General features: G+C 40.7%; 1 protein-coding gene across 3 annotated transcripts in view; it reads right to left on the bottom strand.

Annotated features, from left to right (window-relative positions):
• The window catches only part of LOC127673655 (zinc finger protein 431-like), an 826992-nt gene that overhangs the window by 21828 nt on the left and 786893 nt on the right, over positions 1 to 18271 (bottom strand). Inside the window, exons 3-5 of one of the 3 annotated variants that reach the window (XM_052169428.1) lie at positions 17225 to 17351; positions 16902 to 16965; positions 10881 to 15579 (exon numbers count right to left, since the gene is read on the bottom strand). The exons of 1 other annotated variant lie outside the window; for it this stretch is intronic. In XM_052169428.1, coding sequence (XP_052025388.1) covers positions 13803 to 15579; positions 16902 to 16965; positions 17225 to 17351 — 1968 coding nt within the window. In that variant the 3' untranslated portion in view covers positions 10881 to 13802. Of the gene's footprint in view, positions 1 to 10880; positions 15580 to 16901; positions 16966 to 17224; positions 17352 to 18271 lie in introns of those variants that run through there. One more of the 3 variants, XM_052169430.1, reaches the window with a different exon arrangement.

Genomic DNA, 18271 nt, shown 5'->3' with positions numbered 1-18271 from the left:
CTCAGGCACAGACTACAATCCAAGTGTCCCTGCAGCAGGTCCCCCACCCCCACCCACCTCTGCCCCACAGTGGGTCAGCCTGTTGGAGGGCTGTCTGGCAGCTCCACCTGTGGAACTGAATAAGGTGGGGGTGGGAAAAATCAAAGGCAAAAAATTGCTGTTGTCTGGGGAGAAAAAGTTTAAGCCAAGAGGGTGGGTCCTCTAGGAGATCTTGCCCGACCACCACATAAGTTACTTGGACAGAGTGGACAAATGTGAGTTAGAAAATGACTTTCTCAATCCCTTAGACCAATCCCACAGTCAGGATCCCTCTGGGCAGCAGCCTGGGTTGAAAGCAGGCCATTCTGACATGCAGAAACTTGTTCGTAAATAATGACAGAGAAATTTCCTCCCCTTTTTTTTTTTAACATCCTTAAAATGACTGAGCAGCAACTCTAGTAGGGCTGAAGGTGCCTGTCCCTTGTTAAATGCAAGTCAGAAAGGTGCCCTTAAGAGACAACAACAAACACAGAACACAAGAAAACTTCAGTTCTTCTCTATCAGGCAGGAACAGGAAACATCCAGAAGGTGGCGATCACACACAAGAAAAGACCTATTTTAAAAGACCTAATTTACCTATTCTTCTCTGTCAGGAAACTAAAATAACCAAATAGGTAGATGGATATCTGTGGCTCTCTGAGTACAGGCCAGCCCTGCTATAGGGCCAGGAAGATGTTCTGGCCACTGTGTGGTTGCATGACCGTCCAGGTCCATCTGTAAACAACATTCTTTTTAGAACTCTTTCTAGCACAGTATTACAGAATTACTTGGACTAGAATTATTGTGGCACCACACAGGCACATAAAATAGCAACAGACAGGAATTACTGTTCATAAACACATGGGCAGACTCAGGCTCAGACAGACATTACCACTTTTTTGGAGGGAGGGAGGGTTCGACACGGTTTCTCTGTATAGCCCTGGCTATCCTGGAACTTACTCTGTAGGCCAGGCTGGCCTCCAACTCAGAAATCCACCTGCCTCTGCTTCCCAAGTGCTGGAATTAAAGGAATGCACCACCACCACCTGTTGAGACCCTCCAGGTCAGGTTTTGGAGGCCTTGGAATTCCTGACCAAAGCACCAAAATGTTGTGCCAGGAAGCCTTCATGAATCCTAAAAGATCACCAAGGAATTGGTTCAGATGGAATTGTATTAGGGTCTCTTTATTTAGACTTGAGCCTGGGCCATACCACTGTCTCTGAGGCAGCAAAACAGGAGGGGCATTCCTAAGCTTACTTTCTGGCAAGTGTTTATAGAGACAGGAAGGGAGCATCTAGGATTTAACATTTGCCATATAAATAAATAAAATATACAAAAACGAAAACAGGACAAAACAAAAACAAAAACAAAAAACATACCACAAACCAATGTGCATGACACACTGAAAGGATAGAAAATAATACAGCCTAACTCTAATGACCCCAAGAAATCAAGAGTTTAAAATGCTATCTCGCTTTGTTAGAAACTAGGTAAAAGGTCACATTCCAAAGCCCGCCCTTTGTTTAGACCTAGCAGAAAGGCCTTAAATAGGTGATCCTGGCCCCATAGGTTAACTGGAAATGGGCTAAGCTTATCTTGCTTCTGTAAACTTACACCTTTACCTCTAAGCAGGAGTTCAGGCAGCTGTAGACTTTATAAGAAACTAATTGGTCCTATAGTTTCTTAATTGGTCCTATAGCTGGCTATAATAATTTAAACTGATTGGCCTAAAAACTATGGAATGGTACAAATCAATTGGCTCACATTTCACGGGCTCTCCATGCTAAGAAATGATTGGTTTGTGATTTGTGGGCTCTGTTGTAAACTTATAAAAGCTGTCACAATTCGGCACTCGGGGTCCACGGTCCTCTAACCCTGCGTGGTGCACGGCTATGGAACCCAGAATTCTAGAATAAAGAAATCCTCATGCTATTGCATCGAGACCGTTTCTCGCAAGTGATTTGGGTGTCGCCTTCCGGGGTGTGGGGTGCTGGGGTACCCTTGGTTTTTGGGTTCTTACAACACAAGTAAAAAAATAAAATAAAATAATGAAATGTCTATTTTGAATGCAAACAGGTGAAGGAACTGAACAAAACCATCCAGGATATAAAAATGGAAACAGAAACAATACAAAGACCACAAAGAGAGAGACAACCCTGGAAATAGAAAACCTAGGAGCCGGGCGTGATGGCACTCGCCTGTAATCCCAGCACTCTGGGAGGCAGAGGCAGGTGGATTTCTGAGTTCGAGGCCAGCCTGGTCTCCAGAGTGAGTTCGAGGACAGCCAGGGCTAGAAAGAGAATCCATATCTCAATAAAACCAAATCAAAAAAAAAAAAAAAAAAAAAAAAAAGAAAGAAAGAAAGAAAAAGAAAAAGAAAAAGAAAATCTAGGAAAGATGCAAGTATCACCAACACAATACAAGATAGAGAAGAGAGAATCTCAGGTGCAGAAGATACCATCAAAAACATTGGCACTATAGTCAAGGAATGGGGGGTGGGGGGGAGACTCATGGGCCAAAACATCCAGGAAATGCAGGACACAATGAAAAGGCCAAACCTAAAGATAATTATACAAGAAAACTTCCCTAACTTAAAGAAAGAGATGCCTATGATATATTGGAAGTCTACAGAATTCCAAATAGACTGGACCAGAAAGGAAATTCCTACAATCACAAAACAGTCAAAACACAGAATGCACAAAACAAAGAATATTAAAAGCAGTAAGGGGAAAAGGTCAAGTAACATATAAATGCAGACCTATCAGAATTATACCAGACTTCTCAACAGAGACTATGAAAGCTAGAAGATCCTGGGTAGATGTCATACAGACCCAAAGAGAACACAAATGCCAACCCAGCCTACTATACCCAGAATAACCCTCAATTAGTATAGATGGAGAAATTGAGATATTCCAAGAGAAAACCAAACTTACACAATATCTTTCCACAAATCCTGCTCTACAAAGCCCAATAGATGGAAAAGTCCAACGCAAGGAGGGAAACTACACTCTAGAAAAAACCAAGAAAGTAATCTTTCCAAAAACACAAAAGATAGGCACACAAACATTATTCCACCTCTAACAACAAAAATCACAGGCAGCAACAATCATGATTTCTTAATATTTTTTATATCAACGGACTCAATTCCCCAATAAAAAGACATAGACTAACAGCCTAGATATGTAATCAGGACCCAGCATTTTGCTGCATACAGGAAATGCACCTCTTTGACAAATTGGCAACCAAGAGATTGGAAAAAAAGATCTTTACCTATAGATAGAAGGCTAATATTCAATATATACAAAGAACTCAAGAAGTTAGACTCCAGATAACCAAATAACTCTGTACAGAGCCATATTGGGGTATCTTGCCACATGGTAGGAACTTGACATTGGCCAAGGACCAGGGCTTCAGGCAGGAATCTGACATTAGGGCATAACAGGGAAGTAGGTTACAGCAGGAATTTTTATCCTAGGGTGGAGGGCTGAGAATGTACTTAAAATTGGTGAAGTGGCTATTCCTGGTTGTCAACTTGACTATATCTGGAATGAAGTACAGTCTAGTATTGGAAGGCTCACCTATGATCCTAATTTGGAGGCTCAGAGATATAAGTTTCTGACCTGGATCTTGGTATGGAGATATTGAAGCATAGTGGCTAAGACAAGGAGATCTCCAAGTTCAAGATCTTTTGGGATTGAAGGCATGGATGCACACACCTTTAATCTGGGCCACACCCTCTGCTGGAGATTTACAGTCTTTAATCTGGGGTACACCCTCTACTGGAGATATAGAAGGACATTGGAAGAAGGAAGATTCTCTCTCACTATTCCTTCTGTGCTTGCTTCATGGGACTGAGAAACTTCTAGATCCTTGGACTTCCATCCACAGCTGCTGCTGATCATTGTTGGGGAGTTGGACTATAGACTGTAAGTCATTGACAAATTCCCTAACTATATAAAGACTATCCATACGTTCTGGGACTCTAGAGAACCCAAACTAATGCAGAAGTTGGTACCAGGTGTGGTTCTAGAGGAGCAGAAGTATAAGGATGAATGTTTCAAAATTTTGGAGTTGGTTGGCTGATCCAATAGCACCTTCAACTACTGAAACTTCTCCAGATTCTCTCCCTCCTGGGAGCTCGGAGAATATTGAAGACCCTGGATGAAACTATATCTCAAGCTTAAAGAAGCTAATGCCTTTGATTATCTTGATGAATTAGGTGATTCGGTGGTATACAATACTTTCTCCAAGTTGGGGAAAAAAATCAGAAAATGATTTTGCTGGCTGGTTGCTCTTAGCATCTGGGGGGAAAAATGAAGGAAAGGAAAGAGTTGTGTGATAAAATCGAAAAGCTCCAGACTCAAGTAAACAATCTAAAAGTTGCTAAGTGTGCCCTTGAAGAGAATCTACTCTCCAGCAGCCATAGAGCTCAAGTAGCAGAAAATCAAACTGAAGCCCTCATAAGGTTGGCTGAATTACAGCAAAAATTTAAGTCTCAACCTCAGAAGGTGTCAACTGTTAAAGTAAGGGCATTAATTGGCAAAGAATGGGATCCTGTAACTTGGGATGGGGATGTGTGGGAAGACCCTGCTGAAATTGAGAATTTTGAATCTTCAGATTTTCAAGAATTTGCTCCACCTGAAGAAGTAGTACCCTCAGCCCCACCCCTTGAAATAATTCCTTCTCCACCTGAGGAAATTAATCCCTCAAAGCCTGATAATCCAGCAGGGACTTTTGCTGACAATACTGATGTTTCTCAGGGCCCACCAATAGTTTCTTCTAGACCTATAACCAGACTCAAGGCAAAGCAGGCCCCCTAAGGGGTAGGTAGAAAGTGTAGTCCATGAGGAAATACACTGTACTAATAAGGAGCTTAATGAGTTTGCTAATTCATTCAAGCAGAAGCCGGGGAATATGTGTGGGAATAGATTTTAAAGGTGTGGGATAATGGTGGAAGGAACATAAAACTAGAGCAGGCTGAGTTTATTGGCATGGGCCCTCTGAGTGGAGATTCTAGGTTTAATATGGAAGCTCGCACAGTTCAAAAAGATGTCAAAACTTTGTTTGATTGGATGACCTGAAGTACTTATCAAAAGATGGCCTACTGAAAGGAGTTGGAGATGCCTGATATCCCTTGGCTTACTGTTGATGAAGGGATTTTACGGCTTAGGGAAATTGCAATGCTAGAGTGGAGACATTGTGTAAAACCTAATCCTCCACAGTGGGAAGGTCCAGAAGATATGCCCTTCACCAGTCCTATAAGACGAAAACTGGTGAGAGGGGCACCAGCATATTTAAAGAGTTTTGTTCTTGCCCTTTTCATTGTGCCAGACCTTAGGGTTGGAGATGCTGCTGTTCAATTAGATGAATTAAATTCAGTGGGTTTAATTGGGCCCGGAGGTAATAAGGACCAGGTGGCAGCATTGAATCGCCAGAGACAAGGTGATTGTAGTTATTATAATGGACAGCGTAGATAAAACAATGTTTATAATAACATACCCCGTAATGGGCAGAGAGGTGGAATTTATAATGGTATGACTCATTTGGACCTTTGGTGCTGGCTAATCGATCATGGTGTTTCCAGGGATGAAATACATAGGAAACCTACTGCATATCTGTTTGATCTGTATAAGCAGAAAAATCCTCAAACAAATGATAGAAAGGCTGCATTGGATCGTGACAAAAGGCAATCTCGGCCAGTGAATCAGTTTCCAGACTTGAGCCAGTTTACAGATCCAGAACCCCTTGACTGAAGGGGTGGCTGGGTTCCCCTGAGGAAGGATCTTGATAAGACACCTAAAAGTTTTGCTGTTAGTCTTTCTCCAATTCTTCCCCAGAGGGACCTACGGCCTTTTACAAGGGTAACTGTACACTGGGGGAAAGGAAATAATCAGACTTTCCGGGGCCTATTGGATACTGCTTCTGAATTGACACTGATTCCAGGAGATCCCAAAAAACCTTGTGGCCCTTTAGTTAGAATAGGGGCTTATGGAGGACAGGTGATTAAAGGAGTTTTGACTGATGTGTGACTCACAGTAGGTCCAGTGTGTCCCGGAACACATCTTGTGGTCATTTCCCCAGTTCTAGAATGTATAATTGGAATAGATATACTCAGAAATTGGCAGAATTCTCATATTGGTTCTCTGACCTGTGGAGTGAGGGTTGTTATGTTTGGAAAGGCAAAATGGAAGCCTTTAGAGTTGCCTCTGCCAAAGAAAATAGTGAATCAAAAACAATATCGTATTCCTGGAGGAATTGCAGAAATTACTGCCACAATCAAGGACTTGAAAGATGCAGGGGTGGTGGTTCCCACCACATCTCCCTTGAACTCTCCCATCTGGCCAGTGCAGAAGACAGATGGATCATGGAGGATGACAGTTGACTATCAAAAATTAAATCAGGTAGTAACTCCAATTGCAGCTGCTGTACCAGATGTAGTTTCATTACTTGAGCAAATTAACACATCTCCTGGAACCTGGGATGCAGCTATTGACCTGGCAAATGCCTTCTTCTCAGTACCTGTACATAAGGACCACCAGAAGCAATTTGCTTTCAGTTGGCAAGCCTAGCAGTATACCTTTACAGTTTTGCCTCAAGGATATATTAACTCTCCTGCCCTGTGTCATAACAGTTAGAAGGGACCTTGATCGTTTGTCTCTTCCACAAAAATATCACATTGGTGCATTATATTGATGATATTATGCTGATTAAACCAAGTGAGCAGGAAGTAGCAACCACTTTGGATTCATTGGTAACACATATGCGTATCAGGATGGGAAATAAATCTGACCAAGATTCAAGGTCCATCTACTTCAGTGAAATTCTTAGGAGTACAGTGATGTGGGCCATGCAGAGATATTCCTTCTAAGGTGAAAGATAAGTTATTGCACCTGCCCCCTCCCACCACCAAGAAAGAAGCACAGCGTTTAGTGGGTCTATTTGGATTCTGGAGACAGCACATTCCTCACTTAGGTGTGTTACTCAGGCCTATTTACCGAGTGACTCGGAAAGCTGCTAGCTTTGTGTGGGGCCCAGAGCAGGAGAAGGCTCTTCAACAGGTCCAGGCTGCTGTGCAGGCTGCATTACCACTTGGACCATATAATCCAGCAGACCCAATGATACTTGAGGTGTCAGTGGCAGATAGAGATGCTATTTGGAGTCTCTGGCAGGCCCCTGTAGGTGAATCACAGAAGAGACCTTTGGGATTTTGGAGCAAAGCTCTACCGACATCTGCAGACAACTACTCTCCCTTTGAAAAACAGCTCTTGGCCTGCTCGTGGGCCTTAGTGGAAACTGAACGTTTGACAATAGGACACCAAGTTACTATGTGACCTGAACTGCCCATCATGAGCTGGGTGTTATCAGACCCTCCAAGTCATAAAGTAGGGTGTGAACAACAGCAGTCTATTATCAAATGGAAGTGGTATATACATGATCGGGCCAGAGCAGGTCCTGAAGGCACAAGCAAGTTACATGAAAAAGTTGCTCAGATGTCTATGGTTTCTACTCCTGTTACAATGCCATCTGCTGCCAAGCATGCGCCTATAACCTCATGGGGTGTTCCCTATGACCAGCTGACTGAAGAAGAGAAGACTAGGACCTGGTTTACTGATGGCTCTGCACATTATGCAGGCACCACCCAGAAGTGGACAGCTGCAGCATTACAACCCCTTTCTGGGACAAGCCTGAAAGATACAGGTGAAGGAAAATCTTCACAGTGGGCAGAACTTCCGGGCAGTACACATGGTATTACAGTTTGTTTGGAAGAAGAAATGGCCAGATGTACGTCTGTTCACTGACTCATGGGCTGTAGCCAATGGATTGGCTAGATGGTCAGGAACATGGAAAGATCACAATTGGAAAATTGGTGAGCAAGACATCTGGGGAAGAAGTATGTGGATAGATCTCTCCAAATGGGCAAAGGATGTGAAAATATTTGTGTCCTATGTAAATGCTCACCAAAAGGTGATTTCAGCTGAGGAGGAGTTCAGTAATCAAGTGGATAAGATGACCTGCTCTGTGGACAGTCAGCCTCTTTCCCCAGCCATCCCAGTTACTGCCCAGTGGGCACATGAACAAAGTGGCCATGGTGGCCGAGACGAAGGTTATGCTTGGGCTCAGCAACACGGACTTGCACTCACCAAGGCTGACCTGGCTACAGCTGCTTCTGCCAACAGCAGAAACCAACACTGAGCCCCAGATGTGGCACCATTCCTCGAGGTGACCAGCCAGCAACCTGGTGGCAGGTTGACTATATTGGACCACTTCCCCCATGGAAAGGACAGTGTTTTGTTCTTACTGGAGTAGATACTTATTCTGGTTATGGATTTGCCTGCCCTGCACATAATGCTTCTGCCAAAACCACCACCCGTGGACTCACAGAATGCCTTATCTATCATCATGGTATTCCACACAGTATTGCTTCTGACCAAGGAACTCATTTCACAGCCAGAGAAGTGCGACAGTCGCCCACGATTATGGAATTCACTGGTCTTACCATGTTCCCCATCATCCTGAAGCAGCTGGTCTGATAGAAAGATGGAATGGACTTTTGAAGACACAGTTATGGCGCCAATTAGGTGGCAGCAGCATGGAGGGCTGGGGCAGAGTTCGTCAGAAGGCAGTATATGCTTTGAATCAGCGTTCAATATATGGTACAGTTTCTCCCATAGCCAGGATCCATGGGTCCAGGAATCAAGGGGTGGAAAAGGGAATAGTTCCACTCACTATCACTCCTAGTGACCCTCTAGGAAAATTTTTGCTTCCTGTCCCAACAAATTTAGGTTCTGTTGGCCTAGAAGTTTTGGTTCCAGAGGGGGGAGTGCTCCTACCAGGAGCCACAAGAAACATTCCACTGAATTGGAAGCTCAGACTTCCCCCTGGCCATTTTGGGCTTCTAATGCCCTTAAACCAACAGACTAAGAAAGGAATAACAGTGTTAGGAGGGGTGATAGATCCAGATTACCATGGGGAAATTGGATTGCCTCTTGATACAGGAACCGCTGTATCAAGCAGAACACAGATGGTCAACCTTTCCAGCTCCCAGACGCTCCTTTCCAGAACCCATGAAGTGACTCTAGGTTTGTCCTTGGCACCACTTGTTGAAGATGCTGTTTTCTCTGAGTGTTGAAGATGCTGTTTCTCTGGTTCTGGTCCCACTAGCACTGGTCCACTTGCTATGGCCCTGCTCGCTCCTGCCCAAAGGTTTACTTATTATATGTAAGTACAACATACCTATCTTCAGACATATCAGAAGGGGTCATAAGATCTCATGAGGGATGATTGTGAGCTACCATGTTGTTGCATTTATACTTATGGTGGCTTGAATCCTAAAATACACTCAATGATCATTTGTTGAGGACAAGTTAGTTGACGTGGAAGATACTTATAAATGAGTGAAGGCAATGCTAAAGGCAAAATGATTACAGACTTGGAACAGACATTACATTCAGTGCTGGATTGGTCATCGAACAGGATCTAATCACATCTCGGGTTGTGTTTTGTGGTTTTTTTTTTTTCTTTCTGTGCTAAGACATCATGGCCAAGATAACCTTTTTTTATTTATTTAAGAATTGTATCATATTTTTTTATTAAGGGTTGAAAATAATTTTTAGTTTTTAAATTATAATTCTTCCTTCTGGCTTCAGGCTCTGCCTTGGGACCTTCCTCTGCTACAACACCATATCCAAGTAGCAAAGGGAGGAAGCTGACCACCCAGGAGTGCAGAGAAGTGAGTCAGCACAGGTAAGACCTCCCCTGCTGCTCAGAGGATCACATGTGGAACCCTAAGGCTGGAGCCTTCCAGCATCTGTCTCTGGCTTGCGACCAAATCATGATATATCCAAGTGGTGCAGGGAGGAAGCTAAATACTCAGGAGTATAGAGAGGTCAGACAGCACACGTAGGTCCATCCCTGCTGCTCAGAGGAAACAGTCAAAAACCCTGACAAGAGCCTAGGAGCAGCCTTGGAAAGGAGTCTTCCAATTTCTGACTGCAGAACACCCAGAGCTGATCCTGGACCACAGAGCTACATACCCAAATGCAATCACAAGAGAGCTGCTCTCACAGGAGTACCTACATACCTGTGTACACAGAGAGTACCAGTCTCCCAGGAGAACAGGTACAGAGGCTTGCAGGACAGAAAAGCCACAATCAAAGACAGCACCACTAGCTAACACCAGAGATAACCAGATAGCAAAAGGCAAATGCAAGAACATTAACAAGAGAAATCAAAGCAACACCTGAAACAAGTCCTCCCAGAACAGCAAGCCTGGATATCCCAATACACTGGAAAAGCAAGATCTGGATTTAAATTCACATCTCATGATGCTGATAGAGGACTTCAAGAAGAACATAAATAACTCCCTTAAAGAAATACAAGAGAACATAGGTCAACAGGTAGAAGTCCGTAAAGAGGAAACACAAAAATCCCTTAAAGAAATACAGGATAACGTGGGTCAACAGGTAGATGCACTTAAAGAGGTAACACTAAATTCCCATTAGCCATGCGGTGGTACCTGTAATCCCAGCATTCTGGGAGGCAGACACGGATGGATTTCTGAGTTCTGAAAAATAGATTTCCCTTTGTAGGGCTGGATTTCCCTCGCCAACACACTGAGGGGAAATCTCAATTCTGAACATTTATGATCCAAATGCAAGGGCACCCACATTTGTAAAAGAAACTTTCCTAAAGTTCAAAGTACACATTGCACCACAAACAATAATTGTGGGTGACTTCCACACTCTGCTGTCAAAACTGGAAAAATCAGGGAAACACAAACTAAACAAAGACACAGTAAAACCAAGAGAAGTTTTGGACCAAATGGATTTAATAGGTATCAATAGAACAGTTCATCTTAAATCAAAAGAATATACCTTCTTCTCAGCACCTCATGGTACCTTCTCTAAAACTGATCATATAATTGGTTTTGAATTTATGTCAGCTTCCAGAGGCACAACTGTCTTTTCTAACAAGATAAGGGATTCAATGTTGGGAATAAGACCAAAATGCATAAATAAAACCTTCATCTCATAATTATCAATTGTAACAGGTAGAGGCCAAGGGATTCTGGGAGAACTTGACAGTGTGGCCATCTCTGATTTATTAAATATAGACCTCAACCATTTGTGCCAATGTTTGAGATTTAACAATAGGGAGAAAGTAAAACTTTAAATGATTTAATTATTATCTCAAAAATTATTTTAAAAAGATTAACTAGGCTTTATGGTTGAAAATTTACCCATGTTTCAGACATATGTTCTAAAGCAAGCTAAGTATGACTCACACCTTACATCTCTGGATGTGGATCTTAACATTGGAATATTACTATTAAGCATCGCCACAACAATTGTCAAGATCTTCTGTGTTGGTTGAACTCAGGAGTCTTGTCAGGGTTTCTATTCTTTCAAAAAAACATCCTGACCAAAAAGCAAGATGGGAAGGAAAGGATTTCTTCACCTTATACTTAAACATTGCTGTTCATCAGCAAAGAAATTCAGGACTAGAACTCACTCAGAGTAGCAACCTGGATGCAGGAGCTAATGCAGGAACCATGAAGGAATGTTGCTTACTTGATTGCTTCCCTTACCTTGATCAGCTTGTGTTCTGATAGAACCCAGGACTACCAGCCCAGGGATGGCACCACCCAAAATGTGCCATCCCACCCTTGACCACTAATGGAGAAAATGACTTACAGCTGGATCTCATAGAGCCATTTCCACTAGGGAGGGTCCTTTCTGTGTGATAACTCCAGTTTGTGCCCAACCTGACATACAAACTAGCTAGTAAATCATGAAATTACAGATAATAAGTTTTTATAAGTTAATTTCCTTAGAAACTATTATCAAAGTAAGAAACCTCTCTCTTTCATCCCACTCCTTTTCTTTGCTTTGATTATACCAGCTTCAAAGTTAATAAGTGGACTCATACTTTCTGAAGTTCCTTTGCATATATATTTTCCCTGAGAAAGTCTAAGACAAAGGAGGACATTCATTCAATTGAGGACAGTCATTCAATTGTCTCAGCTAGAAGGGTCTGCATGACTCTCTTCAGGCACTGGCTACCAGAGGCAGGATTAGGTATACAAAGAAAGTATACAGTAAATGGCAAGTCTAAGTTACAAAAGAAATTCTTCTAAAGACAATCAAATAACAATACCACTTAACAAAAATAAAATTCTTAACTCTCTAGAGTAATTGGAGAATAGACAAAACAGGTGATCAGAGAAGTGACGCACTGAAAAACGGGAAAAAAAGGTGTGGGGGAGGTTACCAACCCTTGACTTGTGAGAATGATAGATATAGTTGAAACAATGCATAGCCATTGTGACTTTTAAAAAGAGCAGACCAATCCCTGGTAGGGAAAATGGCATCAATAAGATCATGTATGATTTTGTCACTATGTGCAATATTAGCTGCTGAATTCTGTAGCCTGAAACACACAGTTATAGCCAATAACCACTGATTCAAATTTCTTAACTGATTCAACTAGATTAACAAAGTTGGGCTCAGCATATTCTCCCCAAGGTGTATACCTATCAATGCATGAGTAAATAAATGCTGGCGATTATAAAATCACTCTTTTTGACACATTGTGACCTTCTTCAGGATGGAGACCTCTGCTGGTGACTCCCTTAAACTTAATCTGTGAGGTACCTATTGTCTGCATTCTTTCAACTTCCAGTGTACACAGGAAACTCTTCTTCTTGTTCTAGCCTGAAGGCAGAAGCCATGAACAACAAGTAAATTTGTTTCTGATTTCAACAACAGGCAGATCATTACATGACTGAAATGAATAATTTTGAAACTTCCTTGTGATACAGCCTTTCAACTCCAGATGTAGGAAGTGCAATGACATGGGAAACAAGGTTATTGCCTTAGGATGCAAGAGACTGGGATCAAGGTGACAAAATTCCTTGTTTCAAAAACATTTTTCAAAAAGACTGATGATGCAACTTTTCTAAAATTAATATAAATTTTTGGCATCTTTAAAGGTCAGCGGAATATGGTAAGGATGTGCTTTCATTTTATACCAGTTGTGGGGATGCAGGTCTGCTTTTTGAGTGTCCTCAGTGGCTCACCATGATTTGCCACGTACTCTACCAGAAGCATGGTTTTGCTAGCCACTGATAATTACTGCAATTCTGTGATGTTTTGAATTTGGAGAACTTTTCAGATGGTACTTATATACACAGGCTCTGAGAGGTCAGGTTGGGACTTGATGGTCCTGTATGGACGAACATTCTTTGTGGTTTGTTAGTAGCTGTGGTCAAAGCAAGAAATTGGGTTTCAGGATGTCCTTCTCCTCTATCGTGGTTTCTATCCTATCTTGTTGTAGGCAATGAATCTACGGGTAGGAGATGAGGATAAAGGATGGAAAAAGAAAAAAAACAACAACAAAAAACAAACAAACAAAACACAAAGGAGCAATGGCCAGATACACTTGTTAAAGTTAAAAGAAGAGCCAGCCTAGTACAGATTTTGCACGTGAAGTTTGCCTTGTCCTGAAAATGCTTTGCCCCATTGTTTACAGTCATAGGGTTTCTCTCCAGATTGTGATCTTTTATGCCTCTGAAGTAGGCCATGTTCTGCAATAGATTTGACACACTGGATACATTAACAGGCTTTCTCTCCAGTATGTGTTCATTTATGCATTTGAACACTGCCATAGTGTGAAAAGGCTTTGCCACATTGGTTGCATCCATAGGGTTTCTCTCCAGTAGGTGTTCTTTTATGAATTTGAACACTGCCATAGAATGCTAAGGCTTTGCCACATTGGTAACATTTTTAGGGACTCTCTCCCATATGTCTTATTTTATGCAGTTGAAGATTGCCTTGTGATGGAAATGCTTTGCTACGCTGGTTATATTCGTAGGGTTTCTCTCCAGTATGTCTTCTTATATGCACTTGAAGATTGCGTCGTTCTGAAAATGCTTTGCCACATTGGTTACATTCATAGGGTTTCTCTCCAGTATGTGTTATTTTATGCCTTTGAAGATGGGTGTGTTGTGCAAAGGCTTTGCCACATTGGTTACATTCAAAGGGTTTCTCTCCAGTATGTGTTATTTTATGCTTTTGAAGATAGCTGTGTTGTGCAAAGGCTTTGCCACATTGGTTACATTCAAAGGGTTTCTCTCCAGTATGTGTTGTTTTATGAATTTTAAGATGGCTCTTTTGTGCAAAGGCTTTGCCACATTGGTTACATTCAAAGGGTTTCTCTCCAGTATGTGTTCTTTTATGCACTTGAAGACTGCGTTGTGATAAAAATCCTTTACTACATTGGTTACATTCATAGGGTTTCTCTCCAGTATGTCTTCTCATATGCATGTGAAGACCGCCTCGTTGTGAAAATGCTTTGCTACATTGGTTACATTTGTAGGGTTTCTCTCCAGTATGTCTTCTTATATGCACTTGAAGACTGCCTCGTTCTGAAAATGCTTTGCCACATTGGTTACATTCATAGGCTTTCTCTCCCATATGTGTTCTTTTATGCCTTTGAAGATTGGTGTGTCGTGCAAAGGCTTTGCCACATTGGTTACATTCAAAGGGTTTCTCTCCAGTATGTGTTGTTTTATGCTTTTGAAGATCACCTTTTTGTGCAAAGGCTTTGGAACATTGGTTGCATTCATAGGGTTTCTCTCCAGAATGTGTTCTTTTATGAATTTTAAGATGGCTGTGACGTGCAAAGACTTTGCCACACTGGGTACATTTATAGGGTCTCTCTTGCATATGTGTTCTTTTATGCACTTGAAGACTGCATTGTGATGAAAATGCTTTCCTACAGTGGTTACATTTATAGCACCTCTCTACGGTACGTGCTCTTGTATGTCTGTGAAGAAGGTAGTGTTCTGCAAAGGATTTGCCACACTGGTTACATTCATAGGGTTTCTCTCCGGTATGTATTCTCTCATGACTTCGAAGATGGCTGTTTTGTGCAAAGGCTTTGCCACATTGCTTACACTCAAATGGTTTCTCTCCAGAATGTGTTCTTTTATGCTTCTGAAGATCGCCTTGTTGTGCAAAGGCTTTGCCACATTGGTTACATTCATAGGGTTTCTCTCCAGAATGTGTTCTTTTATGAATTTTAAGATGGCTGGGACGTGCAAAGGCTTTGCCACACTGGGTACATTCATAGGGTTTCTCTTTAGTATATGTTCTTTTATGCCTTTGAAGATCGCCTTTGTGTGCAAAGGGTTTGACACACTGGTTACATTCATAGGGTTTCTCTCCAGAATGTGTTCTTTTATGTATTTGAAGATGACTGTGTTGTGCAAATGCTTTGCCACAATGGTTACATTCATAGGGTTTCTCTCCAGTATCTTTCCATTTATCCCTTTGAAGATGACTTTGACAATAATAGGCTTTACCTCTTTGGTTACAATCACAGAGTTTTTCTGCAGTGTATGTTCTTCTATGTGTTTGAAGACTAGTATAATACACAATGGATACAGTATATATCCTTTTATGTAATGGAAGGTAATTGTTTCTTGCAAAGGCTCCGTCATATTGCATACATTCATAATGTTTCTCTCTAGTATGAATTGGTTTATCCCTTTGAAGATGCCTGTAATTCAAATAGGATACAATGCATTGGATATAGTGAGAGTGTTTCTCTATAGTATGACTACTTTCAAGCCTGTGTATGTTACTGGCATATATGAAAGGTTTACCGAATTCATACTACTAATGAATCATTTATCTGTATGAATTTATTGAACAACTTTTTTTCATTCTAAAGAGGAATCACATATAATTGTGTTCTATCATGTTTAAATCCGTGGTAGTTTGCTTCATTGTTAGTATTATTTACATAATTATAAAGATACCACTGACAGTAAGAGCATTTACTACATACCTCAAAATTATACCATCCTTTTCCTGTATGAGGTTTTTCACATATGTGAGAAAATGTACAGGCATTCACAGCATTACCTCAATAATTGCATACATAAATTTTGAATAATGTGAGCCATACAACACTGGTGAAATTAAACAGGACAATCATAAATTTTCTACATTACTAATACTCATAGGGATATTGTGCAATCTAAGTTTGTTGATGTATTTGCAAGGAAAGTGTGAAATCAATTAATTGAAAATGTTAAACTTTCAACAAATTTACTGTAAGTGGAAAACTTTACAGATCTTATAATTATCCTATGAGAGAGCAACAGAGGTTAGGTCAATATCACTTAGGTATAGAAAATTATATACTTTATGTTCAAAAGATAGAGACATAGAAACATAGATAAATAGATAGATAGATAGATAGACAGATAGATAGATAGATAGATAGATAGACAGACAGAGATATACATGTCCTATATAACACCTATGAATGGAACAATAACAAAGAAAGGATATATACATTGTATTCACACATTTTTAATTTTTGTTCCTCATAGACATGTGGTATTTGGATTAAGTTTTCACTCCAACAACATTTTAAACATTCATGAACTTCCATTCTCAATAATCTTAGCAACATTCCTACAAGTATATAAGTAACATCAGTATACTACAGACGTGCATATCAGAACGTTTTGGATATAAACTGATTACACATGCACTGTGTACACTTTCCCTATCTGAATGGTATGAGAACAAACAGACTGGCAGTTCTGCAGTGTAGTTTGAATGGGGCTGAAATTGAAATGGTACTATCTGTTAAGGCATTGTTTACATGTTTTCTTTCTTAAAGAATGGCTTGCAATCACAAATCCAATACCTGACACTGAGGTATCACATTTGTATAAATTTAATAATCAGTATCCTTAAAGATGTGCTCATTTACGTGCTTGATTTTTAACGAAAGTTTCAAGAACACATTAAGATTTCATCAGAGGCATATTCAGAGGTATGTATCAGCATGCACAAGAAAATTACCTTCTCTGTCTTACAGAATCTTCACAATATTCTTCAATATCATTGTGATCTTCCCAGTTATAACCTAGAACATAGGACAAGAAAATGTATGATATAATACTGGGATTTAGGCAAAATTTAAAAAACTTTAAATTCTTTAGGGATCCTTAGAAACAGGCCTGATTTATTTCACCTTATTTGTCCTCCTTCTCAAATGAAATTATAGAAGTACATCAATAAAAACAACAAAAACAATAAAAACCACAAAAACAAACAAACATGAACAAGCACAATGACAAAAAAACAGTTGCCCCTCATTTTAAAAACTACATTCACAGTCTTACCTATTGCAGTGAGGTTCCTATAGGTGTCCAGCATCACATCTTTGTAGAGACTCTTCTGCGAAGCATCCAACAAAGCCCATTCTTCCCGTGTAAACTTCACCAGTACATCATCATATGTCACTGCATTCTAAAATATCCCATATATATGGACAAAGGAAAGCATGATAATGAACTATTAGACAGGTATATTTCATTGAAAATAGTTTCAAGCAATTTTGGTCCTGCGCTGACTTGTTTCCTGACACAGAAGTTATAATGTAACCATGACTGCCAAGTCATTTCTCAAGGAAACTGAATAATGAGGTTCTCATCTGTCCTTTCTTCACTCTTATGATTGGATACACCCTTGGAAGACTAAAGACATAAAGAGACAAGCAAACAGATCAAGCATAGCAAGCACACATGAAAGACACTGTATGAATAATTATTTACTACAAAAGCAATGAGCAAGATGGTTGGACTGGTTAATGCATTTAATCACAGAGGACGGAGGCAAAAATATCACATTGTGTTTGATACCAGCCTGGTCTATGCAGTGAGTTGGAGGACATCCAGAGTTGTATAGTATGACCCAGTATCCCTTGCAAAAATCAAACCACAAGGAAGGAAACCAATCAGAATATTACTTCGGTTCTTAAAATTAATTACACATTCATCCCAGTTGTATATTCATCTTCCAAGACAGACATCTTCCAGGTCAACAAACAGTTGGAGAAAGCAGAGAGAAAGAGATCGGAATTGGAGGGGCAGTGTTTTCAAAAATCTCCTTCTGAGTAACTAAAAGCTGACTTTTCAAAGCAGGCAAGTGTCCCAGAATGAGAAACACTATTATAGCTAATTATGAGGCTTTATTCCTTTGAAAAGGTGCTTAGGCTTCTGACTCACACTGGCCAGGAGAGCAAACACCTGTGATACCAATAACTTCCCAGAGAGGGCCAGAGTTCAGGATTTTTGAAGCATCACTGGATTTTAACTCAAGCTAAAGAGATGGGAAAAATATTCCAATGAAGTAGACCTAAAATGGAAGCTGGTGTAGCTATTTCACTA

Source organism: Apodemus sylvaticus, chromosome 23 (assembly GCF_947179515.1).
Source record: "Apodemus sylvaticus chromosome 23, mApoSyl1.1, whole genome shotgun sequence".
NCBI classification, from domain to species: Eukaryota; Metazoa; Chordata; class Mammalia; order Rodentia; family Muridae; genus Apodemus; species Apodemus sylvaticus.
Note: the sequence above shows the minus strand (reverse complement) of the source record. Positions and strands in the feature narration are given on the sequence as shown.